The sequence below is a fragment of the Primulina tabacum genome, chromosome 6, assembly GCF_025594145.1.
Source record: "Primulina tabacum isolate GXHZ01 chromosome 6, ASM2559414v2, whole genome shotgun sequence".
NCBI classification, from domain to species: Eukaryota; Viridiplantae; Streptophyta; class Magnoliopsida; order Lamiales; family Gesneriaceae; genus Primulina; species Primulina tabacum.
The window spans coordinates 43,898,708-43,925,189 of NC_134555.1; the positions used below are offsets into that span (position 1 = coordinate 43,898,708).

General features: G+C 37.3%; 5 protein-coding genes, 2 long non-coding RNA genes and 1 pseudogene across 10 annotated transcripts; 5 read left to right on the forward strand and 3 right to left on the reverse strand.

Moving 5' to 3' along the window:
* Positions 1 to 13: 13 nt before the first annotated feature.
* LOC142549861 (putative methyltransferase PMT9) lies at positions 14 to 3,682 on the reverse strand. The gene is made up of 7 exons (XM_075659064.1): positions 3,192 to 3,682; positions 2,928 to 3,092; positions 2,429 to 2,611; positions 1,738 to 2,332; positions 1,167 to 1,279; positions 829 to 1,049; positions 14 to 559 (listed from the first exon to the last, which is right to left on the reverse strand). The coding sequence occupies exons 1-7, from the start codon at positions 3,435 to 3,437 to the stop codon at positions 247 to 249; spliced, it is 1,836 nt and encodes a 611-aa protein (XP_075515179.1). The 5' UTR covers positions 3,438 to 3,682; the 3' UTR covers positions 14 to 246.
* Positions 3,683 to 5,915: 2,233 nt separating this feature from the next.
* Positions 5,916 to 10,176, forward strand: LOC142549862 (E3 ubiquitin-protein ligase RGLG5-like). 2 transcript variants are annotated; one of them, XM_075659066.1, is made up of 12 exons: positions 5,916 to 5,985; positions 6,672 to 7,050; positions 7,726 to 7,810; positions 7,929 to 8,069; positions 8,157 to 8,270; positions 8,345 to 8,442; positions 8,890 to 8,969; positions 9,050 to 9,155; positions 9,246 to 9,373; positions 9,480 to 9,663; positions 9,801 to 9,857; positions 9,946 to 10,176. In XM_075659066.1, the coding sequence occupies exons 2-12, from the start codon at positions 6,685 to 6,687 to the stop codon at positions 10,024 to 10,026; spliced, it is 1,440 nt and encodes a 479-aa protein (XP_075515181.1). In that variant the 5' UTR covers positions 5,916 to 5,985; positions 6,672 to 6,684; the 3' UTR covers positions 10,027 to 10,176. The 2 variants fall into 2 exon arrangements, with proteins under 2 accessions (XP_075515181.1, XP_075515180.1); XM_075659065.1 differs by lacking the exon at positions 5,916 to 5,985 and having other exon boundaries at positions 6,293 to 7,050.
* A 1,581-nt stretch (positions 10,177 to 11,757) lies between these two features.
* LOC142548300 (uncharacterized) lies at positions 11,758 to 12,445 on the forward strand. Its single transcript, XM_075656610.1, has one exon. The coding sequence runs from the start codon at positions 11,885 to 11,887 to the stop codon at positions 12,275 to 12,277; it is 393 nt and encodes a 130-aa protein (XP_075512725.1). The 5' UTR covers positions 11,758 to 11,884; the 3' UTR covers positions 12,278 to 12,445.
* A 1,986-nt stretch (positions 12,446 to 14,431) lies between these two features.
* On the forward strand, positions 14,432 to 16,736 carry LOC142549864 (uncharacterized). 3 transcript variants are annotated; one of them, XM_075659068.1, is made up of 4 exons: positions 14,432 to 15,146; positions 15,228 to 15,588; positions 16,202 to 16,378; positions 16,516 to 16,736. In XM_075659068.1, the coding sequence occupies exons 1-4, from the start codon at positions 14,749 to 14,751 to the stop codon at positions 16,537 to 16,539; spliced, it is 960 nt and encodes a 319-aa protein (XP_075515183.1). In that variant the 5' UTR covers positions 14,432 to 14,748; the 3' UTR covers positions 16,540 to 16,736. The 3 variants fall into 3 exon arrangements, with proteins under 3 accessions (XP_075515183.1, XP_075515184.1, XP_075515185.1); XM_075659069.1 differs by having other exon boundaries at positions 14,449 to 15,146; positions 16,205 to 16,378; XM_075659070.1 differs by having other exon boundaries at positions 14,453 to 15,140.
* A 398-nt stretch (positions 16,737 to 17,134) lies between these two features.
* LOC142550312 (uncharacterized) lies at positions 17,135 to 19,210 on the reverse strand (annotated as a pseudogene).
* A 481-nt stretch (positions 19,211 to 19,691) lies between these two features.
* Positions 19,692 to 23,623, forward strand: LOC142549869 (uncharacterized). Its single transcript, XR_012821272.1, has 3 exons — positions 19,692 to 19,830; positions 23,015 to 23,138; positions 23,221 to 23,623. It is a non-coding gene; the product is annotated as an uncharacterized LOC142549869 (long non-coding RNA).
* LOC142549868 (uncharacterized) lies at positions 19,749 to 22,502 on the forward strand. The gene has a single exon (XM_075659072.1). The coding sequence runs from the start codon at positions 19,998 to 20,000 to the stop codon at positions 22,296 to 22,298; it is 2,301 nt and encodes a 766-aa protein (XP_075515187.1). The 5' UTR covers positions 19,749 to 19,997; the 3' UTR covers positions 22,299 to 22,502.
* A 190-nt stretch (positions 23,624 to 23,813) lies between the features above and the next one.
* Positions 23,814 to 25,240, reverse strand: LOC142548301 (uncharacterized). The gene is made up of 3 exons (XR_012820957.1): positions 25,104 to 25,240; positions 24,523 to 24,720; positions 23,814 to 24,128 (listed from the first exon to the last, which is right to left on the reverse strand). It is a non-coding gene; the product is annotated as an uncharacterized LOC142548301 (long non-coding RNA).
* Between the last annotated feature and the right edge of the window lie 1,242 nt (positions 25,241 to 26,482).

The following is a 26,482-nucleotide window of genomic DNA, read 5'->3' on the forward strand; positions in this document are numbered from 1 at the left end:
CAAAACGGCAGTCTACGGGTGTAAAAATTACTAATTCAGAGGTGAATCTGAAAATGACAGTCAATTGTTTTTACAAGCGTGTTTTTCATAGGTAGATTCTGCTGTTTTTCAAAGGACTCACAGTTGCTTATGGCACGCCGTCATGATTGCAATTGGCGGATCAGACAAGTTCATACACACTAAGAACTAACCTCAGCATCTAATCAAGAAATCAGTGATGAGAAAGGCACAGAACTCCGCACATTTTTACGACACATGATTCTCATCCCACAATTTCTTTCTCGCAATTAACACTCTTTCATCACTTAAGGAGAGCGAATCGGCACTTGGTTCAACCTCTGATGACCATCCATCCCACTTTAAGGAAGCCAAGAATTTATGTACATAGCTGATGACAGAAGGCGAGTCTCGAATCACCACAAATCCTTCTGGCCTCAGTATTCGATCCATTTCAATAAGCAGATCCTGTGAGCTACAACCTCGGTCCTCGATCTGCGAGAATACTGACCAGGCATGTAGCAAGTCGTAGGTGCGTGGATAAGTTGAGAACGATTCACACCTGTGAGAGAGAGGAATACATACTGTATCAAGGGCCAACCACCTTGACTTTGAATTCCCATAACAAATAAACTATTCGGTCAAGTTTTAAGATAGATCTCATTCATGGATATTTTTGTTCCTAAAATATAGATATTAATAAATTGAACGACCCTTCAAATCTAGGCATCACTGACCAAGTAATTAATGGGCAAACCAATGGCCAGCTTGCAGGAGAATGTCAAAAGAGGATTTGATCAATTTACAAAAGTTAACGAAACAAAAGCCTACCAGTCATGAGCTGTTCCAATCAAGCCTCGATCGTATATGATCTTTAACTTGGATGATTCATTGACTGGAGCAACATTCATTACCCAAACATCCTTGTCATTTAGGGCAGCAGCAAATCCACCAAGATTTGAATTCATGTCCATGACATTTCTGAGTGAGTTCCTAAATATGACAGATTTCATCTGCTTCCAGTACTCGGCCACTCGATAATGCCATACATTCTGCATCACATAGTCATCAGATAAGTTGACACATACATCAGAACTACAGGAATTAAAATACACTGTCATGAGACAACATTAATACGGAAGTGCATTCCATCGTTATAAAAGACTTGCCATGTCATTCTGAAATTCCTCGATACTGATTCCAATTTCTTCTAGACGCGGTGGAGGTGCTGTGAGCCTTCGTGGCCAGGGTTCTAGTCCACTCCCCTTTTCCCGGTGCATCTCTAATATCATAAAAATGTGGGTAATTAAGTGATTAAATGAAAAAAAAAATGACACACTCATGATATCAGTTCAAAATATTATTACAATTCATTAAATGCAAAAGAAAAGAAAATATTCCACCTAAAATTGATAACAAGGAGAAATATTACATGCAATCAAATCAATTAATTTTCTTTCTGGGTAATAGAACAACATGGTCCATCAACTTTAATTCAACACTAAAAATTGTTGATAGAAAAACTGGCGAACTATATGCACAAACAGCAGAGTCAGAAATTATTGCCATACAGAATTAAAAACTTCTTCCCATTTAGTTTGTCTGCTATCTACAGTTAAAGTATGATGAGGAAAATCAAGAATTCTGTCATCCTGCTGTGAGATATTCTAGTAGGTTGGTGAGATATTCTAGTAGGTTGGAAGGTTTACTGATTGATGATTAACATTAATAAACACGTACTCGCTGAATATGGAGTGATGCATCCTTTCATAAGCACATTCCATGTCGTGTCTGGATCATCATCGGAACTACACATAAGTGGTAAAGTTCCTAGAGTTCTTTTCCTATAGCAACTATTACTTAAAGACTTGGCCCATATCACGGTTTGGTCTTTCCTTGCAACAACTCTCCAGCACATTCTTCGCAGAAGGTCGTGCATCAAGCTCCAAATTCTTTGATTTTCCACATCATGTGCATATGCTTCGGGTGAAGAGTAGACAAAATAGCCTCCTGGTCTGAGCAATCTGTCCAATTCCAGCAAAAGAATACCATCTCTTTGAAGCCAATCAATCCGACAGCGGGAACAGTGAGCCAATTCAAATGATCTGCTGGGATACGGCAGTCTTTTGGTGCCCAAAACACCTAAAGTGGCGGGGATCCCCCTCTCCAATGCAAACTGAATTTGATTTTCATGGACATCATTAGGAGCAAGCGACATGGCAATGATGTTATGGCGAAGGAGATACGCTCCAAAACTGGCAACCCCACAGCCCACATCAAGAACATTTCGGATATGACCACCATTATGGAGTTTGTCATCAGGAAATTTAAGCATCTATAGCAGAAACAACACGAAGAGTTAGAAAACAAAACAAACTAAACATAAAACTACAAGATGAAAACTATAGCTGATTGACCTATACAAACGCACCCCAGCAATAGCAGCAATGTAAATGTCAGCACCATAGTGGAAATGGGTGCCACCACCTGGAAACTTGATCTTTTCACCATCCACAACCATCCAATTCTGATCCGACTTCTCCTGTGCTAGATTCGTATGGGGTATATTCGCCTTCCAAACTTGATCCCGACTCATCGGCCATCTAATTGAGATCTGGACTTCTAACATCAAATTCCATTGGATTCAAAACTAACAAATTGGATTCAAAACTAACAAATTGAAAATGCGGTTACTACGGCGGCAGAATCACACGCATTCTAAGGAACAGATAACAGAACAAAGCAACACAAAATTTATACTCGAAATTTAATCTCAGCATCCGTCAAAATGTATCCAATGAAAGGTGATAATCACTTTAGCTCTTACACATACGGTAACTATGTAGAACAATCACCCAATAAATTCTCGGATGTTGATTACAGAGCTTCTACCACTCTTTCCGAAATACAGAGCAGATGAAGCAACAAACCTTGTAACCAAGGGGAGGAGGGATAAGGCAATTATAACGGCGTTCGGGCTGCGGACAATGCCTTTCATAGTGCTCCATTAAACTCAAATTGAGCTTCAATTTCATCTGAGACATCATATCCCTATCCAGACAAGGTATCAACTCCGAATATCTCAAATCACAAACCTACAAAAATCCGTAAAGAGAAAACAAACAAGACACAGAAGTCAATAATAGTAACTGTGAGCTGAAAACACATCAACACTCGCACATACGATTACTCACTGGAATGCTTTTGGGAACTCCAGGATTGAGATCTCCGACCTCGAGCACTTCATCCAAACCCCTTTTCGCATCAAATCCTCCGTCGACTCCCTCAGCGACGCCGTCAAATGAATCGTCTTGACGTGGCAGAGCAGAGGAAAAAAGAGCGCCATAATACAGACAAACCAATCCCAGTAACACCAACGAACCCATCAACACGAACTTCAACAGCCCCGTCGATTGAACAGCGTCCCTCTTCGGATTCATTTCGCTCACCAAAAGCAAGCAAATGGAACCCAATTCTAGAACCCTAACAGTGGATGCATTCCCGATTAACGAAATGGAGACTCAGCCGTATTCTAGCTTCGAGGGAGAGAACGCAAAGCGAGGTAGCTCGGCGACTCCTTGTGCGTGTTTTCTCCACTTGTGAGGGAGAACATGATAGCATGTGCACCGGCTTTGCGTCCCCCCGATGTCGTGGGAGAATGCTATTGGTTGGATTGGTTTAGGTAGCCGAAGAGTCAGTATGTTGACTGAATAATAAATAAACTAATTCAAATTATAATATAAAATATATATATATATATATATATATATATATATATATATACATACATTCGGTAAATGATGGGTTCGACCGAGTACAGGAGAAATGTCGGGTCCCAGTTGATGTAGGAGTCGGGTCCTACCCGTTTATGGATCATGACTCGTGAGTGAGACTTGTGCTTCTTATTTTGAGCAAATGAATTCATGATATACTTCATCCAGAATATTATTGGAATGCGACGGGCCAGTCTCCGATAAATTGCCAGAGTCCAGATCAATTGGCCCAGAACGGCCCCAATAATCTTTGTCAAAATATGCCGATTTTATAGTTATGATATTTCTATTTTCGATTTATCAAAAGATATATATCGATGTATTACAATTCATATATGCGGGTCGGGTCCGGCTAAACTCGAGACTCGCTCGGACTCGATTGCGACCCAATCAGGTGTGCGGGTTAAGATTTCAACCGGGACCTTTGTCATCATTCTTAGTGCTAACTTTTAAAATCTTGCTGAAAATGTGCATTCCAAGTAATGTACATTTAAGTTGATCAGATATTGGGCAATAAAAACTACTCAATATTGTCTTTTAACCTCTGTGATTTTGATATCGTGAATAAATTTATACAATAACTATTGCCTATAAAACAATACATTCAATAATTTTATATTTTAAATTTATATTAGTTTCTCTCACATCAATCACCAAAATACCAGCAAAAGTATTTGGTTGATGTGTGCTATTTAGGAAATAAATTTTTTTTTTTTGAATATAATACATTTGATTAATAACAATCTTATAATTTTTAATACGTGTAGAGCCAACAATATATTTTAATTGATGAATATCTGTATTGTGAAATAAATCATAACACTTTAGTACACAGTTGGCGAAGAAAGAGGATATCATAGAATATTCCGCCGACCTTTTTTTTTTGTTTTTTTGTTTTTTATGGTATATTCCGACGACCTTTATACCTTTAAGTTAACAACATGATTCAAATTTCTTAGTTAATCGACATAGTGATCAATTATTTGAACTATCCACTTATATATTTGCAAATATATTTATATGTTTTATTCATTATTATAAATCTATAATTATAATTACAACTAGAAAATTGTGACATACGCAATACGTAAAATCCGTTAAAAATTGAGAAAGTAGTTTTTTTTTTTTTAAAAATATTACATTGAAGATTATCAAATATTTTAAATGAAATGATGAATAAAAGATACGATGAAAATATAAATATTAAAAGGTTAAATGAAATAATTTCGAATAAATTAAATACTTGCAATAAGATACAATGCTTCTTGTTGAAAAGACGTCAATTCAAATCTTGGATTTTCGAATTGAGAGATATTTTCACTGTTTCTTAGATTCATGGACCAGCTCAATTCAGTTGCTTAGCTTATGATTGAATTGAATAATCATAGCTCTAGAATGAATATGCGGTTTTAGTTGTTTCTATTGGGTCGTAATGATAAAGATAAAGATGATTGAGTCAACAACAACTACATTTCACGGTTTAGGTTGCTCTCATTTCGCTTACTGCTATTATCTGAATCGCTTTTGCTTTCTTTTCCTCTAGCTACTAAGATGTTTTAATTCGCATAGAAATCAACGGAACCTGCTTCATTTTCGTTCTAGATTCTTCGATGCAAAGAGCGACTACAATACTGATCAAAAAGAGAAAAACTTTAACATGTTATAAATTAATTACTGAAAAGATCTGAATTTCCGCTGATATTTTAGTATTAGTTAGCTTATTTAAGTTCTATATGAACAGACTCGAGAAAATCCATAGAAATGTTTAACTGTAATCAATAGCATAAACATAATGTTTTGTAATAAATTAATTAATATTTCTTGTACACGACAAAAAAATAAAATTTAATATCAAAATAATATATATATATATTATTTTTATAAAATTGAGGTTTATATAATAAATTTAAAATGAAAATTGATATATGCGCGTGATAAAATAATTTGTGTGAATATATCAAATAAAAATAAATTTGATACTAATCAACAAAAATTTATTAAAATATTAATATGTTGACTTTTACGTAAAACCTAACTCTGTAACTAACAATAAGATAGACACGACTCGACGAGTTGGTTGTCATCAATATATTGGATTTGTTGAAAAAAAAAAACATTAAAAAAAACATTTACGTGTAAGTATGCTCATGTGTGAATAGATGTAATGACATCTATGTGACAAGGATGTCGGTGAAATCAATATTCCGCAACTGAGGTATCCTCTGTTCTCTCAATTTCTGCATGTGGAGATTTTTCGGGATTCATTTCTGAAAAGGCAGTTGCAAGTTTGTCTTAAGTTTGCCAGAAAATTTGTCTAACTTGAATCGTTGAATTTTTTGCTTACGGTTCAAGATATCAGTCAATTCACTTTTTCTCTCTCTTTACTACGCATTATCTTTGAATTTTCATAGAAATAAATACTTTACGTGTGTTGGCATCTTTTTTTTTTCTGGGTTGGTTGCTGAAATTTGAAAGTATGATGCGTGTTTATCTGAAAGAAACTACGTGGTCGAAGGGTAAGTGAGGTTTCCCGAACCATTATTCCTTCATTTGTCAAGTCAAATAAGCCACCTGTTTTGATAAATTCACACTTGTTTAATTTTCTTGTATATATAAAAATAAGTTTTAGATAATTAGCATATCCAGAGTTTGAATTGCTTTGCTTGTTTTTGTTAGATAGGGGTGTACTTTGATCCGAATGGGATATCAACCTGTGTGGAATCTGGGTTATATTATCGTTTCCCTTTGCTAATTTTTTCAGCGGATTTTTTTGTTGGATTTTGGACTAATCGTTTCTTTCTGGATTTCATAATCCCTTGATTAATCTGAGAGGTTACTTGAATCAGTTTTCAATGGTGTTAAGAGTGGGCCTGTAATAAGAATTTTGAGTTGCTTTTGTAGATAAATTGATTTAATGGGAAATCAGAGCTCTAGCACTATAGGCGGAGAGAATGGGAGGCCATCTTCAACTGGTCGATCTATTCCGTCGTCCGGATGGCATCATAATCATGCTCAATCATCATATTCTTCATATGCTCAGAATTATCCTGTGCAGTATCCCTATCCAGCAGGTTATCCACCTTCAGGCCAGGACCATGTTCCTCCTCAAAATTACGATACTTCGTCACACTCTCATGTCCCACCTCAAAATTATGGTAGTCAACCGGAATCACACGCACCCCCTCAACAACATGGGCTTCCTTCGCAACCACACGTGCCACAAAAAAAATTTGACAGGAGGTATTCAAGAATTGCAGACAATTACAGATCATTGGAGGAGGTATGTGCGTGTGAATAATGGGGGAGAACTACTGAATCATAGGTCTTTTTCTTGATATCAGATAATGTAAAGCAACGAAAACGAGCAACGATTAAATGATTAATTTATTAAATCTTGTGAAGGGAATTGGATAATGCCAGGCAGTTGGTATAGTTGTAACTTGCTGATTGTTTGTGAACTTTTCACTAAAATAGTTCTTGAAGGCTTGGTCGAATTACTTTAGTTTATTGTAATTTGTGAGCTGTATCTTTATAGGGAGAAAATTTGGAGATTATGCGGTTATTTCTGGTCTTCTACTATAATGGAGTTCTTTAGCATGCTATGATTTGTCTACATGTGGGGAGTTGAGAATGAATAGTTAGATGGTGTGTTGTGAAAGCCTAGATACTTCAATTCCAATTAATATTTAAAATAGCAAAATCATCCATAATGAAAGTAGATTGGTCAGTGTTAAAATTAATATTTAAAATAGCAAAATCATCCATGATGAAAATAGATTAGTCAGTGTTAACGGCATGTTAACCGTATGTGACCTAGGAATACCAGATCTTAACTGGTGCGGCAGGAATTGTTTTGATGCCTTGTATCATTATGTGGAGTGATGATGTGATCCACTCTTCCGAAACTTTGATTGTTCGATCTTCACAAAAGATTTGAAAGTTGAGGCCTTTTCAGGTGACTGAAGCCCTTGCACGTGCCGGACTGGAGTCTTCCAATCTAATTGTTGGGATTGATTTCACTAAGAGCAATGAATGGACAGGTAGATTTTTTTTTAAATTATTATTTTTTCTATCTCTGTTTCTGTTTTTGTTTAGTTAGATGCCTCAATTGAGGACTAGACATTGTGGAGCAGAAGCTGAGCTTGATCCAATGTTTAGGCAAGAATTCCTATCATGGCCGAAGCTTACATTACATTGGAAATGGGCTTAATCCATACGAACAAGCAATATCTATCATTGGAAAGACAATGGCCGCTTTTGACGATGATAACTTGATCCCCTGTTTTGGATTTGGAGATGGTATTAAACGAAACCTGTCATTATTCTGAAGTTTCTAATTTTCTTTCTCAAACTATAAATATATATTTCAGCTATTTAATTTTGCAGCATCAACCAATGATCAAGAAGTTTTCAGTTTCTACCCTGACGAGAGATTTTGTAATGGATTTGAGGAGGCTTTAAGTCGTTATCGAGAAATCGTTCCTAGTTTGAAACTGGCAGGTTAATAACTCTCTAGCCTTCGTTGTCAAGATAGATTTGAATGATAGCTTAAACTCTATATCACTTTGTTTCAGGTCCCACATCGTTTGCGCCTATTATCGAAATGGCGATGTCTATTGTTCAGCGTAGTGGAGGCCAGTACCATGTTTTACTGATTATTGCAGACGGACAGGTATATTAGGATATAAACAATGGCAAGGTTTTTTCTTTGTATGTTTTGGTAAAATCTGCTCTAGGCGAGCCTGTACTTCTCTTCACATTCTCTGATAAATCTAAAAACATTTTTGGTAGGAAGTTCTTTAATTGTGTCATAAATCATCATATTTTGATTGACTGAACCATTGGGTTTCACAAAATTGTTGTTAGAACCATTTTCTTTTTCACACTTCCTGCCATTCTTATGTTCGCCTCGTGTTCTTATGTTCATTAGTTGTCTGACATGGTCGGAAGGAAGATGAATTTGAATCTGATTCTCTGATAACTTAATGGAAAAAATTCTTCCTTTTATCTATGTTTTCTAATGCCTTAACAGTTCCGTGGTTGTACCAATGTTAGATGTTTCCTTTTTATGATTTTCATAGTTCATACCCATGGTCAGCAATATTATTCATATTCTCAGGTTACCAGAAGTGTTGATACTGGACACGGTCAGTTAAGTCCGCAGGAACAGAGAACTGTTCAAGCAATTGTTGAAGCGAGGTGAATTTTTTAAACATGTTTTTGTGATATGCTGGTCATTTTTCTTCATTCTCGTGGTAAGGTTTCTACATTATTTGCAGCAAATATCCATTATCTATTATTTTGGTTGGGGTTGGGGATGGCCCCTGGGACACTATGAAGGAATTTGATGACAACATTCCTGCTCGGGAATTTGATAATTTCCAGGTCAGCTGTTTGCTTGAGATATATTATTTTTTCTACCAATATCTGCTTTTGGATAAATCTGGTGAAACTCTTTACTCCTTTCTTCTTCAGTTTGTTAATTTTACAGAGATTATGTCTAAAAATGTGCACCAATCTCGAAAAGAGACTGAATTTGCTCTTTCTTCTTTAATGGAAATTCCTGCTCAATATAAAGCAACAATGGAGCTCAATTTGCTAAGGTAATCCTTCACCTTTACTTCTGTATACGTGTGGTCCATTGGGTTGGTATTACTTGGGTGCATCTGTAGCGCTAATCGCAAACATTTACTTTTTTGGATGGTTTAGTGGATCAAAAGGAAATGTTTCTGGAAGGGTCCCTCTTCCTCCTCCTGTCTATAGTATGATGTATGCCAGCAGCTCAAAACCCTCACAAGCAACTAGTTTTCAGCACAGCACCAGTTCATTTTACGAGCACAATGTTGCTGCAAATGCAACTCCATCTGCTCCTAGCTCGACATTGGACTACCAGGTATGTTTTGCATATGAATCTATATTGGGTTGTAGATAATGTGTTTCCTTCCTTTATCAGCTCGTACCTCTGTAAGAGAAATTTTTGAACGAGTTAGGCGAGTAAAAACTAACCGTTGCTTCTTTCTGGGTTCATAGATTTGTCCCATTTGCCTTACCGACCCACAGGACATGGTTTTCGGTTGTGGTCATCAGGTAATTCCATTTCGTGATCTGTTGTGACATGGTGCAATGAATGCCATAAATTTCCACACAAAAAGTGCTTTTACCTTGTTTTTCGCAGACATGTCGCCATTGTGGACAAGACCTTCAACTATGTCCAATTTGCCGGAGTCGAATTGATACCAGAATCAAGCTCTGCTAAATAGCTTTCCTCCTTTGAATCTTGACACTATATTATTATAATATCAAATTCTTTGTATTGGTTTATTGATGTATAAAAGTGGCAGCATTTTGAGAGTGGTTGTGATACTGTACAAATCAAGTAATCAGTCTTTGTACATATCATTTGGTTGTATTGTGTACATATTTTTAGGCCTGCGATGAAGTCATACGTGAGCCATAACAAGACTTGTACGATCATCCTGTACGATGATGATTGCAAAGTTTCTGTGGTGAGGTTTTGCATTGAAACAGGTTTGAGATTGTGGGGGTTAAGATTGTTTTTAATCAAAGGGAATTATTTTGTGGTTGGAATTGTATGAAGTTCGTATTCTTTTTATTCAAACACATGCATGTTAGGTAGGGAATAAACTGAGATTCTTGATGACATTTGTTTATTATGACTTGAATATCCAAAGATAGAGCGGATTAGATTCTTCAGGTGGTGGAGTTGTTTCTCATGAGAACAAAACAGTAAAAATCTCTTGTTTAGATTAATTAAAAAAAATTCAGCATTAATTGTTACTCAAGATTTCAGTGAAATGCTGGAATCAATGAAGGTCAATTAATTGGATTAGAGCAATCTATTGCTTAACTAGTAAGATTAGCTTTTATTAGGACTTCAAAACAGCAGTCGGCACCGGTTGCTCACGAGACCTTGCACAAGATCAAGAGTGAGACCACTTGCTTGTTTCCCCAGTATGGTGTGAAAAAAATATGGTAATATATTAGCGAAATCGATAATAATACCCGCTAAAAACCACTCTGAAATCGATGATAATCTGCCGGGTGGGTTGATCCTGAAACCATCTCTGATCTCCCCAAGTTTGTCATCAACAATCTGCTTAAACATGGTCTCTGGCTTATAGGCTGTATAAAAAAAAGTTGTATATTTCCAGCTGAAAAAACCAACATTCATCGCACTACCCATGTTGGAAGTGTCAACTTCGAGCCGATGAGTGAAGAAATCATGGTGTCTGGCTCAGAATTAATAGAAGTTATCCATAATTAGAGTTAAAAATTATTTCTTTATTCATGTCTTTTATTACTATAATTTTTATTATCTTATATAACAACCCAATCGGTGCAAAGAGTAAAAGCAAAAAACGAGTAAGTCTTTTGTGAAACAGTCTCACGAATCTTTATCCATGAGACAGGTTAACCCTACCGATATTCACAATAAAAAGTAATACTCTTAGCATAAAAAGTAATACTTTTTCATGAATGACCCAAATAAGAGACCCGTCTCACAAAATACGACTCGTGAGACCGTATCACACAAGTTTTTGTCAAAACGAAAAATGGTCACACCATTATCAAGGAAAAAAATAAATTTCAAGTGCACTGATTACCCCAAATATATAACAATTAACACATGTATATACATGCATACTATAAAATTGATTGCATTAGCCAATATTTAATTGGTAGTTTAAGAAACAAAACAACATAGCAAAATAAACTATTTTTAAAAATAAAATAAAAAATTGTGCCGATTATTTCTCGTAACATCAACTATTGAACAACGGCCGTGAGATAACCAAGCTTTCATCACCACAAACTGAACACAAATATTACTTCCTGTGCATGCAATATAAGACGTTGACCATAAATCTCGGCCAGCAACTTCACCACAACCAACAATCCTGCATGGAACAACGTGCACCGCCCATTTCCCCGCCAACTTCCGCCTTATAAATCCCCCTCCGCCCCCGTTCTTGTTTCCCCATTCTTTAGTATCGCAGTGTTTCTCGAAATATAAATTGAGAAGTACTGCAAGAGCCTACAAGAATCAAGAAACTTAAAAGAGGGCAATTATTTTCGAAGAAAAGAGAATAAAAATGGCACGTCAAATGGTTGCTCTCGCACTCGTCTTGGTCGCCGCCTTCGCGGTGGCGGTTTCCGGCCAATCACCACATGCCGCTCCTTCAGCATCACCATCTGTTGCTCCATCGAAGCCAACAGCCGCCAGCGCCACCCCGAAATCTGCCCCTGTGCCAGCCGCCTCCCCAGAATCCTTCCCTGCTGACTCCCCCGAGGAGGAGCCCTCATCTCCACCTGTCCCCGACAGCGAGGCCAGCTCCCCAGTCGCCGAAGCTGCTGCTCCCACTCCCGCTGCCGCAGCACCTAGCCCCAGCGAACCCGCAGCTGATAAACCTAAGAGCGGCGCCGCCACCTTGAAGGTCTCCGCTGCTGTTGGAACCGCCGCTGCCGCTGGATTCTTCTTCTTCTAAATTTCTTTTAAGTGTTAATTTGTTCATCTTATATTCAATCGAGTTCGTTTTTTCTATGAGCTCAATCGTGAGTAATAAATAAATGTTAATGCATAAAGAAGTAGCGAATTTAGTGTTGTTGCATTTCTATAAGTTCAATATTCCTTCCTTTCTTTGTTTATTTGCTCATTCTGCTGTGCATTAGTTAATTTAAATACCTTACCACCCATGCATTTACATGTTTATTAAATATTAGTGACATGGAAATTAAAAATTGCTATTATTGCCTGATTGATTCTCTCATTTATGGTTGGATTAAGAATGATAGATTTTGATTTTAAATATGGGGAAAAAATTCTGATAATTCCTTTGTTGTAAGGGAAGAAAATAGAAGAACAGTGAAGATGATTTGTAGGTCAAAGAGGAGAGGATGGAGAAGTTATCAAATATACAGGTTTACAGAGGCTTAAAATTGACAATTTGGAATATTCTCCAAACAACATTTACTATTGGCTCCCACCCTTAATTTATATATCGTAACTGATTTCAATTAATAAATTATTTGCATGGATAGTTCACACTTCTTACTTTGACAATATTGTTGCTTTGAGTAGGACTTTTGTGAGACGCTCTCACGAATCTTTATCTGTGAGGTCGTTTCACGAATCTTTATCTGTGAGACGGGTCAACCCTACCGATATTCACAATAAAAAATAATACTTTTAGCATAAAAAGTAATATTTTTTCATGAATAACTCGAATAAGATATCTGTCTCACAAAATACGACTCGAGACAAGTTTTTGCCTTTTGCATTTCTTCTTCTGTCGTTCACTGAACTTGAATTAATGCTGTTTACATCAATCACTCAAGAACTTATGGGATTCAACTCGCTGCAATAACACCATCATTGTACTTAACTAACCAGCAACGAGATCCATTTTCTCAATTGAGTGCCGCAGAAGTTCTGGTGACTGAACCCACAAGAGAAACTGGCCTAGCACTTAAACTTGATGCCTTCGAATGTGCAGCCCAAGCTCCACGTCCCGACTGCCGGAAAAGCCACCGGTCAACATGAAATCGCCTTCCGATCTCCAGTTCCAATTCCACTTGCACAAATTGCATCACTTGCACAATATCTGTCTCACAAAATACGAATCCATGTAATCTATCGATCCAGATGTTTTTCCCGGCTAAAATGGCTACCCCATCTCCATCATAAACCTCCCAATGCCCTGCATGCTGCGGGAAATCTCTGATGATCCCATCCCCAGCTTTCGCACAAGCATGTATATGAATCCCAGGGATAATTATGTTACTTGCGTAGTTGTGGCCGTTGGATATGTGGACACTGGCGCCGCTGCCGTCGACGGTTTTGTGGGAGTTCATCACAAGTTCTTGATTTAGCCGTATGACCATGTCGAGTTTGAAGATTATCCAAAGCGGCTCGTTTTGGATCACAGCATAGCGGAGGGTACCAGGTCGTGGGTTCACCGGATCATCATGCCGGTATAGGTGACGACATAGATGCGGCCGCCTCTGCCGCCAGATGCATTCTTGCCGAAGCCAATAGCACAGTCGGCTAAACGCTGGCGGTTGTTTGAGAGTGGAACTCGCAGCAATGACTTAAATGGGGCAGGAATGCTTGTGTTTTTCCACCTGCTGCGGAAGAGACTTTTGACTTTAAAGTGCAAGTCCCGTAATTATGTTTTGTAATATTATAATATAGACTTCTAGTTTACCTTTTTTTCATTTTCATAACTCAAGTCATTTAAAGATTGAAGGTGTTTATTTACACGCCCTTTGTGATATCGGCTAAACTCTTTCTACATGTGAAATTCCTTGATAATAATGACAGACCCCACCAATGCGAATATGGTTGATTTCTCGTTGGGCCGTAAAATCCTAAATTTAACAGTAGGAACATGTCTCCAACAAGGGCTTTTTGCAAAAAACCAAGTTTGAAAATAAGTCCAACAGCTTCATAATCAACTGTCAATTCCCATTAATATGAAAATAGACTTGCTCAATATTGTGTAACCGGAAATCCAAAAACTTTTTAAATCAGGTCGACGCTTTTGTTTCATATGTTGTGACCAAATTTTAGCATTTGAATTCCGAGTGAAATTTGAGAGCTCGATGATATTATCTAATAAATTTAGGATATTGTTGAAACATAGACAAACCCCTATCAAACCCTATCAAATTAATAGCCGAGTGTATGTTGCAATCTAGTAACTGGACTGGACTGGACTGCTACCACCGACGGCAGACTTCATCCAAGAGGAAATCCAGATAACGCACCATCTACAAAATTCCACCCAATCAGGTAAATCCACGTGTCAAAGAAAGCAGCTCATCATCTTCTTCTTGATTGCTCTGCCGATAGTGGTCCCCACCCGCTTTTCACTTTTTCGTGACCTCCATTAGATACTTCTCCTTTCCCTATAATTCCACACTCGTCCTACTGTTGTGCAGCAACAACACTCCCTCCATGAACAGAAAACGACGCCCCACAGCTAGAAAGTCCAGGACTAAGGCCAAGAAACCGAAATTCCTCAGCCTCCGCCTCCAGTTCCCGGCCGAGGAAGTTGTGAAAACCAGGCGGATCGGTGAAACGCGTGCAGCGGGTGCCTCCGCCGCAGGATCGGTGGAAGTCATTACCACAACCTCTCCCCCCGCTGATAGTGAATCCCACGGGCTCAACTTATTCCCGCTGCACCCGGGGAATCAACTTCAAGACAAAGAGAGTGCCCAAGATCAAGAGAACGTCGCGTACTTCTTCTCCACCACAGACGGCGGCGCAACCTCCCTCACCGACCTTCTCGATGATTCCGCCGATACCCCCTCCATCTCATCCCACACTACAATCAACAACAGTGACAGGTACCGGTACGTAATGGCTCGCGTTTTGGAATCCTCAGAGTACTTACGGATTATAAAGTTTGAGAATTTCTTGATTTGTGGTTTCAGACAAGATGATCTGTCCCCGTCATCGGCCTACGGCGGTCCCGAGAGCAGAGACGGGTCGGCGGCGCTTGTACGCAACGCGATGAAAAACAGAGAGCGGGACTCCAGCGAGGAGAAGTGGGTGTGCTACTCGGAGGTTGTGGAGAGGAAGAAGATAAAGGAGGAGGAGGTGACCAGCTCCGCCGCGGATCCGCGGCTGAGCGATGATCGGGCGGCGATCCAAGGGCTTTCGTTGAAGCTGGATTATCAAGAAATCTTGAAGGCATGGTCCAATAAAGGCCCGCTTTATGTGGATTCGGAGAATTCCCAGATCGTCCCCAACATGTCCGATGATTTTCTTCTCTTGCAAGAGTCATCATATAACGTAAGATTATTATTTTACCTTTACTATGTACTTAATTTATTAATTAAATACATATTACATGTTAATTTATTGTTTAATATAAAGAAATATCGCCGAATTATTTAAAAAATTGGATATTTTGAATTAACAGGTAACTAAGGATGAGTATTAAATTGATTTTTTAATCTTTTTGTGAAGGAAAAAAGGTGTACACCTTTATAGAAATGGCATCGAGCTTTGGTACTATTTTTTTAATTCTTTTCTACAAACAACAAAGACCACGTGCTTTTGACCATACACAATGGAATTATTAGATATGTTATGTAAGATTTTTATATTTAGATAGATGATTTGGATTTAGAATTGGAATTGGATCTCGGCCCTTATTTAATATAAAAAAACAACAGGAATTATCAATAATATTTTGAAGTAGGAGGTCAATTATTGAATAAGATGGGGTTGATGCAAGTTGGATCAACAAGGAATCTTTGGAGTGTAGTCTTTTTTTGGGGGGGCCATCGTTTTTAATCGGGGGCCCTTTTGCCTCTGCCCCGAATTAATTGATTAATGCTTCTGGAGTTTTCCACCGGAATCCGGTTCGATTTAGTCTTCTTATGTTGTGTTGTATGATTAGCAGGTGATGGGGTGGGCATGTAACGAGGTGAAGATGGGATTGTGGACAGTGCCGGAAATGGGACAAAGGGAAGCCAGTGTGTTGAGGTACAAGGAGAAGAGGCGGAATAGGCTTTTCTCTAAGAAAATACGTTACCAAGTCCGAAAGCTCAATGCCGAGAAACGCCCTCGTCTCAAGGTAATTAGTTATCCCTTGCCTTGGGACAAAACTACATCAGCATTTCTCTAAAATAAAAATTATAAGACCACAATCTTAATTACCTTTTACTCATAATGATATCTGAAATCTAAATTAATTATTTATTTTATTTGCAGGGTAGGTTCGTGAAGAGAAGTTGAACCCTATTTTCTCTATTTTTTTTTTTTTTTAAAAAAAGAACTGTGTAAATAATAAAAGATTATTTCTGTCTGGTGAACGAACGATGAGAGATTACTAAATTATTACCACACGTCGTCGCTATCGTTATATTGATGTTAGATTTAGAAATTACATTCCCTACGTCAACATTGTCATATATTTTTTCTTTCCTTTTTCACTGTCCAATTGCATTTTAAGGTTTACTTAATTTGATTTGTTTTAGGTAGGTGATTGGAAAATAGTTGCGAATATATATATATATATATATATTTCCGGAGAATACCGCAAATTCATCACCGTATCCCTTAGCTTTCAATTCAAATTTTCATTACATTCTCTCTTTTCAATTTCAAACCTCATGTCAAATTACTATATCAGACTAAAAAATAATTGTTGGCATCAAGTTGTCAAAGTACAAACCTACGTAATTCAAAACATGAATAAAAAGAAGAAAAAAGGCAGCCGATTAAACACCTACAAAATATAATTCAAACAATTCCAAACAGAGGTAACCTACACGTGAGAAATTCAATTTAAAAATAACAAAGTAAAGAGAACTTCAGTTATGCCAGAGCTCTAGCACTTGATATCAGACTTCTTCTGGATCTTCAGGGTAGCCCCATTCTTAGTCATGTTCGGCGTTCTGCGAATTGTGTTGCTCATGCCATTGCATCTTTTGCTTGTTCGTCTCATTCTCCTTTTGTTTGGGAGTGTGGTAATTTTCCTTTTTGGTTGATTGATCTTGTAATAAAAGACATTTTGCAATTACAATAAATTACAAGAGTTTTCACCGTAAAAAAAAAAAAAAACAGACAAAATTTCATCAGCCGTCAGAGTTGATTTCAGTACCGTATACCATGGTTGATCCACCATGAAACTTATCTGCATCAAAATGAAGAAAGTAAAAGGCTTATTATCTCAACTGATTAGAGTAGGATTCGGAAAATAAGAAATTCAGGCACAGGAACTCATATTACCAAACATATCGTTGACATTGGTTTTGACTTGTTAAACTGGTTGAAGTAAAATGCAAGAACATGCTTAACAACTTTGTTCAGATTGATTCAACTCGTTAACTTTCAATTGTATAGCATACTAAACAATTTGGTCCTAGTAATCATCAATCACTAAATATCAACCTGCAAGTGTCCAATTCTTCTAACGAAATAAAAAAAAAATCCTTTCTCTTTCAATCTGTTCTACCAAACAAGAGAATATTTCGAGAGGGATAGGCACATGGGAGTGTTTAGAGAGAGCGCAAACGGAACGGGGAGAAAGAAAGAAGAAAAATCAAAGCACCCATTGTGTTTTAAAATAAAATGGGGTCTCTCCTCAAGGAAATGGCACACAAGTGCTTCGCCGCCGCGTAGGTTCGAGGCACAAAGGTTTTGCCTCGCCTAGGGGGGGAGCCTTTTAAAAACCTGAGCCAAGGTCAAGTATGATTCAAAATTTGAGCAAGTTAAATACTATTCAAGCTTGGCCAATTCCAACAAGTGAAGCTTGACATGCCTCGGATGAGCAAGTCCAAACCAATCTCAACCCACATCAGAGACAACATGTCTAATGCTACAATGAGAATACATTTAAGAAAAATTCATATGATATTAAATCAACATGTAAACTAAAGTAGAACATTTATAGAAAGAGCCTTCACCTTGATTTTAAATTTGTGTAAGAAAGGAGACGCCTTGACCAATGAAGAAAAGAAGAGAAGACTTTGGCCAACTTGTGACACAATATTCAATTCCAGCCGCTTGAGGGAGTGTAACTGAGGCAGATCACGAGGAGCAGAATATGTTCTCAGACGAATCTGACAAAAAGATCGAGACAGGATTATATCAGCGATCTTTCCTATTGCTAAGATTAGATATTATTAAATATGAGAGAGCAAAAGTATAATGGTAGAAAACCAACCGTAAAAACCAAGATTTAATGCCAGCTTCACCAGCTGAACTGAATAACTTGAGTGTTTGTCGGGTTCACACATAAAGGACTGGCAAAATCCCCCGACAAGACTTAGCTCAGACATTTGGAATTTTTTTAACGGCAGATTTGTTTCATTCCCATCGTATGTAAACGAGACAAGATTCATTGCAGATACTTCCAGACTTTGGATTTGGTAGCATTTGGATATTTCCATAACTCCGAAGTTTGGTAATGGATCAACAACTTGAAGATTCTTTGTAACATAAGAGGTCCTTATGCATAGCTGTTCAAGATGCGGACATGATGCTAGGAATTACTGAAACACCTCATCCTTGATGTCAACATAAACCAACCTAAGGGACCTTAGCGAACCAAAAGCAGGCTTGACAAGTTTCGTCCATCTTACCACACTAGGTGAAGAATTGATGTGGGGAAAGATCAAAAGTTTATGATGGCACAGAAGGAATAAAAGGACCTTTCAATCCTTCCTGTGACGAAGAAAAATACATTACTGATGGACCTAACCCTATTGTTACGGGCCAGCGGCTGCGTTTAAATTGCGGGCTTTTCTGGGTAAAATGATGTTTTTACATTTGGGCTTTACCCAATTATAATTATGTTATTGGACTTGGGCTAATTTATGTAATTAGAGTGAATTGAAATCATGTTCAAAAAAATAATCAAGAAAGTGATTAAAAAACTATTTTATTACCTTTTAGTAGCCATTCGACTCTTAATTTTTTATTATAAAAAAAATCACCTCACAACTGTCCTGGAAAAATTTAAAGATATTATTATTTATAAATTATATTCTTTGTTTTAAAGTTTCTCCAACATGAACACAGTGAAAACAATATATTTCTTCAAAGTAGCGACATTGCAATCGAAACAAAACACATTATGGAAACATATTTTTCTAACACAAGTATCTATCATTAGATTGATGTTATATTTACAAATTACATTCCCTACATCAACGTTGTCACATATTTTTTCTTTCCTTTTTCACTGTCCAATTGCTTTATTAGGTTATTTAATTTGATTTTTTTTTTTAATTTAGTTTTCGGTTAGGTGATTGGAAAATAAGCCATTTATTTATTTTGTGAATATATTCTATTAATGTTGTACATGTCATATGTAATTATGTGTAGAAATGGAATATGACGTATTTGTCAACATCAGATAAGGATAATCAGTAGAAGATAATTTTAATGGGACGAGTCCTTTTACATCTCGTTCACTTTCCCAGCATTCGAATGGCTGTGAAAAATCCCGTCTCAGTTTCTGGGGCCTAAAATATCCGGAAAATCCCATCCTTAACTTGAGTCCTGTGCCCTTTTTGCAAGGTATGATTTTTGCCAGTTCTTGATTTTTCAGATGGTTGTCACCATATCTGTTAGGCAGAAAATTCTAGTTTCGTTCTGTTTGTAATATAGAGTGGATGACCTGATATGAGTCCAGAGTTGTTTTTGAGATTTCCAGTTTTAAGTTTGTAGGTTCTTTGTGGATTTTTATGTTACTTAAACTCAATATGCAAGCTTTGAGCATTTGGCCTTCAGCAAGTGAATCTTGGTCCAATTGTGCCACACCCCAGTTGGATTTTGGATCATATTCTAGTTATAATTTGGTTACAGGACAGAAAAGTTTGAGTATTTTCCGTGGCCTATTGTGTTTGTCGAGAGGCTTTAGAAGTAGAAGTGCAAAGACCGAGCTGAAATGGAGGTTCTTATATGTGTACCCCAAAAGCAAAGTATATTTATCATTGAAGTCAAAGAGTGGTTCCCGTGGAACCTCTCTTTCTCTGGCATGGGCATTGGAGGAACAAGAAATTGGAGATAGTGTTACCCAAGTAGATTTAGAGAACTCGAGTGATTTTTCGGAAGAAGACTCCGCACAATTTGTTCGCGAGAAATTAGAGAATGGGAAATCCCCTTGTTGTGTTGATAATGGTGGTGACAAAAGGAATGATGATTGTCCGGACAACGGTGATGGATATGATGGTGGAAATGATCTTGATGTGAAATTAGATGATGAGAATAATGCGAGGGTTGATGTTCGTGCATTGGCATGGACCTTACACTCAGCCAAAGATGCTGATGACGTGGAAAAAATTCTGAAGGGTAAGGGTGACCTCCCTCTTCAGGTTTATTCTTCCATAATAAGAGGTTTTGGCAAGGACAAGAAACTAACCCCAGCTATGGCCCTCTACGATTGGCTTAAGAGAAAGGGTGAAGAAACTGATAGTTCTCTCTGTCCCAACTTATTTATATACAATAGCCTTTTGGGAGCGATGAAGCAATCTGGAAATTTCAATGACTTTGAAAAAGTCATAAATGATATGTCTGTAAATGGTATGCGTCCTAATGTTGTGACATACAACTCTTTAATGGGTATATATATAGAACAAGGACGAGAATCGGAGGCCCTCCAACTTTTTAAGGAAATGCCACAGAAGGGAATGTCTCCATCTCCCGCAACTTATTCTACAGTTTTGTATGCATACCGTAGATTGGAAGATGGGTTTGGAGCATTGTCATTCTTCACCGATATAATAAAAAAATACGAAAAAGGCGAAATTGGTAAGGATTCCGATGAAGACTGGAAAAGCGAGTTTGACAAGCTTGAGAACTTCACTATTCGAATCTGCTACCAAGTGATGCGGCATTGGCTTGTGGCTAGTGAGAACTCAAGTACTGAGATGTTGAGACTGCTAATAGAGATGGATAAGGCTGGCCTTCAGTCTGGTCATGCTGAATATGAGCGCCTCATCTGGGCATGCACTCGTGAAGAGCATTTTCTTGTGGCTAAAGAATTGTATACTCGGATAAGAGAGATAAACTCTGACATAAGTTTATCTGTTTGTAATCACGTCATTTGGCTCATGGGAAAGGCGAAAAAATGGTGGACGGCATTAGAAATTTATGAGGACTTGTTGGATAAAGGCCCTAAACCAAATAACTTGTCATATGAACTAATGGTCTCTCATTTTAATGTACTTCTATCTGCAGCTAGGAAAAAGGGAATTTGGAGATGGGGAGTAAGGTTGCTCAACAAAATGGAAGAGAAAGGCCTTAAACCAGGCAGCAGGGAGTGGAACTCTGTCCTTGTAGCCTGTTCCAAAGCTTCAGAAACTGCAGCAGCGATCCAGATATTCAAACGAATGGTGGAACAAGGCGAGAAGCCAACAATTATTTCTTATGGTGCATTGCTTAGTGCTCTTGAGAAAGGGAAACTATACGATGAGGCCGTTCGAGTCTGGATACATATGACTAAAGTGGGCATTGAACCGAACTTATATGCCTACACCATCATGGCTTCAATATATGCTGGACAGGGTAAATTCAATATAGTCGATTCCATAATACGTGAAATGGTTACTGTAGGGGTCGATCCTACAGTTGTCACGTTCAATGCAATAATAAGTGGATGTGCTCGTAATAATCTTGGAAGTGCAGGATATGAATGGTTCAAGCGTATGGAAGTTCAGAAGATAACTCCCAACGAGATTACTTATGAAATATTGATTGAGGCACTGGCGAACGATGCTAAACCAAGGCTGGCATACGAGTTGCATTTGAGGTCTCAGAAAGAGGGCCTTGTTCTGTCTAGTAAGGCGTATGATTCAGTCGTCCGGTCTGCACGATTGTATGGTGCCACAATTGATATCAGCAACCTAGGTGCTCGGCCACCGGAGACGAAGAAAAAAGTGCAGATTAGGAAGGATTTGTCTGGGTTCTGTAATCTTGCTGATGTTCCTAGGAGGAGCAAACCATTTAACAGGAAAGAAATTTATAAATCACAGACTGAAGAATAACAGGCAAGTATGGTGCTGTACTAGGAGGTGTTTTTGAGTGTGTAGAGCAAGCGGTACCTTCTTTTGTTGAAGATGATGTATAGTTAAAAGATGTTGAACGAATGACAGCTCTGTGGTATATGGCTATTATATCACTTCCATCAAATACTGAATAGACAATTGACACTTTTTGTCATATATATCGATTGATATGGTTTTATTTTACACACGCTTTTTGTGTTATTGTCACGCTTTTAGCTCTTTATAGGATTATGGTCATGTAAAAAAGAAAAATGTCGTATTAGTTGAAAAAGGGTATAAAATTTATAAATACCATCCACGTTAATCCTCTACCATAAGTAAAAGGAGGACATAAAAAAATATGTTATAAATACATATTCAAGAAACAAACTGATCCGTTGACCCGGTAAACCAAAACGCTCAACCGTTACTCCCCACTCAGCCATTACCCCCTTCACGTTAAACAATAGCATTTATCCCTTAATTTATTGATTGATGTTTATTATATATATGCAGTGCAATGGAGGAGTTTCTCCTATGTACCACAACAACAGATAGACAGCCATCCACAATTCTCTTCTTAATTCCTTGTTGATTGTTAAATTTCTTAGTTATATCCAGAAGATATAGCTAGCCTTCATCAACCAACAGTAATGGAGTTGAAACCCTTCGTTTGCATTACATTTGTTTGTCTTTTAGAGCTGTCTTTGCTGCAGATGGGGAGTTGCTTCCAGTTTCAGGTGGGCGACGGGGCTGGTTGGGCGGTGCCACCCGCGAATCAGACCGACCACTACAATGAATGGGCTTCGCGAGAGCGGTTCAAGGTTGGCGACACCGTTCGTAAGTACACTGACTTTTGTTTCAAGAATGATACCACGAATTAATGTATGTATACTGACATGCATATTGAGTACATGTTTAGGTTTCAAATATAAGAAAGACTCTGTAATGGAAGTGAACAAGACCGAGTACAACGAATGCAATTCCAGCCGCCCCAATTTCTTCTCCAACAAGGGTGACACCATCTACACGCTGGACCGGTCGGGGTTCTTCTACTTCATAAGCGGAGCGACCGGGCACTGTGAGAAGGGGCAGCGGATGATCGTTTGGGTTATCTGGCAAGACGAGGATTCCACTGCTAAGTCTCATGCTTCCAAGAACAATGCCCTTTTCACGTGTGCGCTGTTCTTGATCATGTCTGCTTTTCGGTTTTTCTCGTGAAGTTTGTGTTCCTAGGATTGTTGTTTGATTAGTTTTAGATTTTATAATTTCGGTGTTACGTTTGATTTCTGAGTTTTCTTGGATTGTTATTACATTTCCATGCATTTTTTTTATATATATGTTTATTTTGCATCTCATGAGTTTTGATCAACATGTTGTTAGTATTTGAATATTGTTTATTTTGGATTTGCACAAAAATCGGTCAATCGGGATTTTTAATTATTTTGGCTTCATTTTTCCTCGTTGGCGGCAAACACAAGAATCTAGAATCTAAAATGAAACAGTGGATATTATAAACATGACAGAAACGTAAGCTACTAAAATATTTCTAAACTTATCATTTACAGTAAATGCGAACAAGAATCCGAATTGAAAAATAAACATGGCTGGGCAATTTAAAATGGACTTTACAAATTCCCTCAAAATATATTGAGGAAGAACATAGAAGAGATTTGAATACATGACAAATAGATTTAGTTTTTACGGTCATCTTTCGATGGATTTCCAACCCACATAAACAGCCCCATTTCGAAATTTACATCAAAATATTATCCGATGCCATCTTTCACAAATTCGTCCAACTTTTCAGAAGCAACACAGCCACTTTTTCTGCATCATCAATATGAAGAAAAAGAAATAAAATCTGTGTACTCGAAGAAATGATGACACTTTCTAAAGATTTCAACGAAAATGTGAATATACACATGCAGCACAATAAACCCAAGATTTCGGGATCGATACTTGAATTATATAAATGCTAAAATGATTCCATAAGAAATAAGTCGTTGCCAGTTTAGACAGAGTCTGGCGCGACTATGATATTTGTAATGTACATCAGCATCATTTTGAGACCGCATTAATATTGCACTTTGGAAAATTAAAATAGATTAAAAAAAAAAGTAAATATATAAAACTAAAAATACTGTTTTCACAAAATATAATTGTCATGCATTTGGACACATGAAGGTGTGCAATAAACTGAGGGGTGGAAACAAAAAGAAACCTTGCGGGGGTCATTATCTGATTCGTGTGGCTGAGACATGGAGGGAGGCGGTGCAGAGGGTGCTGCGATGCTAGCGGCTGTACCGGTTGCCTTCTTTTCATCCCTAGCCTTGGCAAATATGACTGTGAATCCATCAGCCGATGCCGGATTGTTCACGTCCCACTCCCCAAATTTCGGCAAAGGCCGACCTTTCTCGTGCTGCGTATACATATATAATATTTTTCTTCAATAAATATCAGAACCGCAGGATTCTAATTAGATTTTAAGAAAATCATAAGAAAAAGTTAAAACCTTGTTAAAATTCATGCATGCATGAACGTTGATTTGCATAAACTTCTATACCTTAAAATTATCTGTTTTCTATTTGTAATTAATCTTCTTGACATCATTAAATCACATAATATAGGATTTAGAGAATATACACACACACTCACAAAATCAAACCGAATCCATGTATGCATCGTATAATAATCATTAGAATCGAAACGTCAACACAAATTTTTCTAAAAAAAACTTAACATCATAATCAAATTAATAACTAAGCCAACATATATATTTTATGAAAAACGTACGTAACTTACAGACGTCATTCAATTAAGCTTGCAGATTTTCCCCTCGGAATGGAGGACAGAAATATTTATATTTATATATTTGGAAGAAAAATTGGAGAATTCCAAACGATTCTTTAGGAAGAAGATGATCGAAGAGCCACACCGGAATTGATGATAATATAATAATAAGAACAATTAATAATAATGTGATTTTTAGGAAAAAAAAACAAATATGATGCTATAAATAGAATATTGAGAAGTTGAAGAGTCAACAAACAATGAGTAATTGTCTTTCTTTTATTTATGGTAAAACGTGTATTGTGTGTTTTGTTATATTGTGATTTTAAAAATCGGGATTAAAATTTGTTAACATGAAATAGTTTTGTATAAATTGTAATTCAATATTGACGGGGTCACATAATTAATGTAGTTTTTGCAAGATGTTTTTCATTGATAATACACTACAAAAAAACGGTACTTTGGCAACAGTTTTATATTACACCGTCGCTATTGTAGCGACAATTTCTAATAAACCGTCGTTGTATTAGCGACGGTTGTAATAAAACCGTCGCCTACTAAAGTTAACGACAGTTTATCTATGCCCGTCGCTAATATAGCGACGGTTTGCCATACAACTGTCGCTAATATTGCTACTGTTTGAATCTATCTGTCGCAATTTATTGCAACGGTTTTATTACCGTCGCCTTTGGCGATGTTATATTTGGGGATCCGGACGCTAATCATAATCTTAATCATCATTGGGACAATTTCATTCATTATAGTAAACATGGTCTAAATATTTTTTTTTAAAATGCGGAACGTAATGGAATTAATCTAATATATACATATCAGTATAAAAGTACAAACTCTGTACGAGATATATTACATTCATTTAAACTAAGGTTTGACGACTACATGTCAAGTGTTCAACCCTATCTTTAGTCCAAGTCCGTAGTCTCCACTCTAATCATGATCTCTCTCTCCATCTCTTTGACCCTGATCTGATCATGTCCCACCTGTTGCCATGCACACATACAAACACGACAACAGTCGGATAACTCCGGTGAGAATTATATTCCAGTATAAATCATGTATACATGCATTTCATATAAACAAGTATAAAAGCATGAACAGACAATCATAACATGTATCAAAGTCAGAAACATGAAATAATCACTACAAGAAAAATACAATTCAACAACACTCATACGACAACGGTTTTTATTAAAACCGTTGTCTTTTTTCTTTAAACGACGGTTTTAACAAAAACCGTTGTCGTAGCCTAAAAAAACCCGCTTATAGACAACGGTTTTTTAAAAACCGTTGTCTTTTATGTGTCTACGACAACGATTTTTAAAAACCGTTGTCTATGAGTGTTTTTTTTGGGCTACAACAACGGTTTTTAAAAA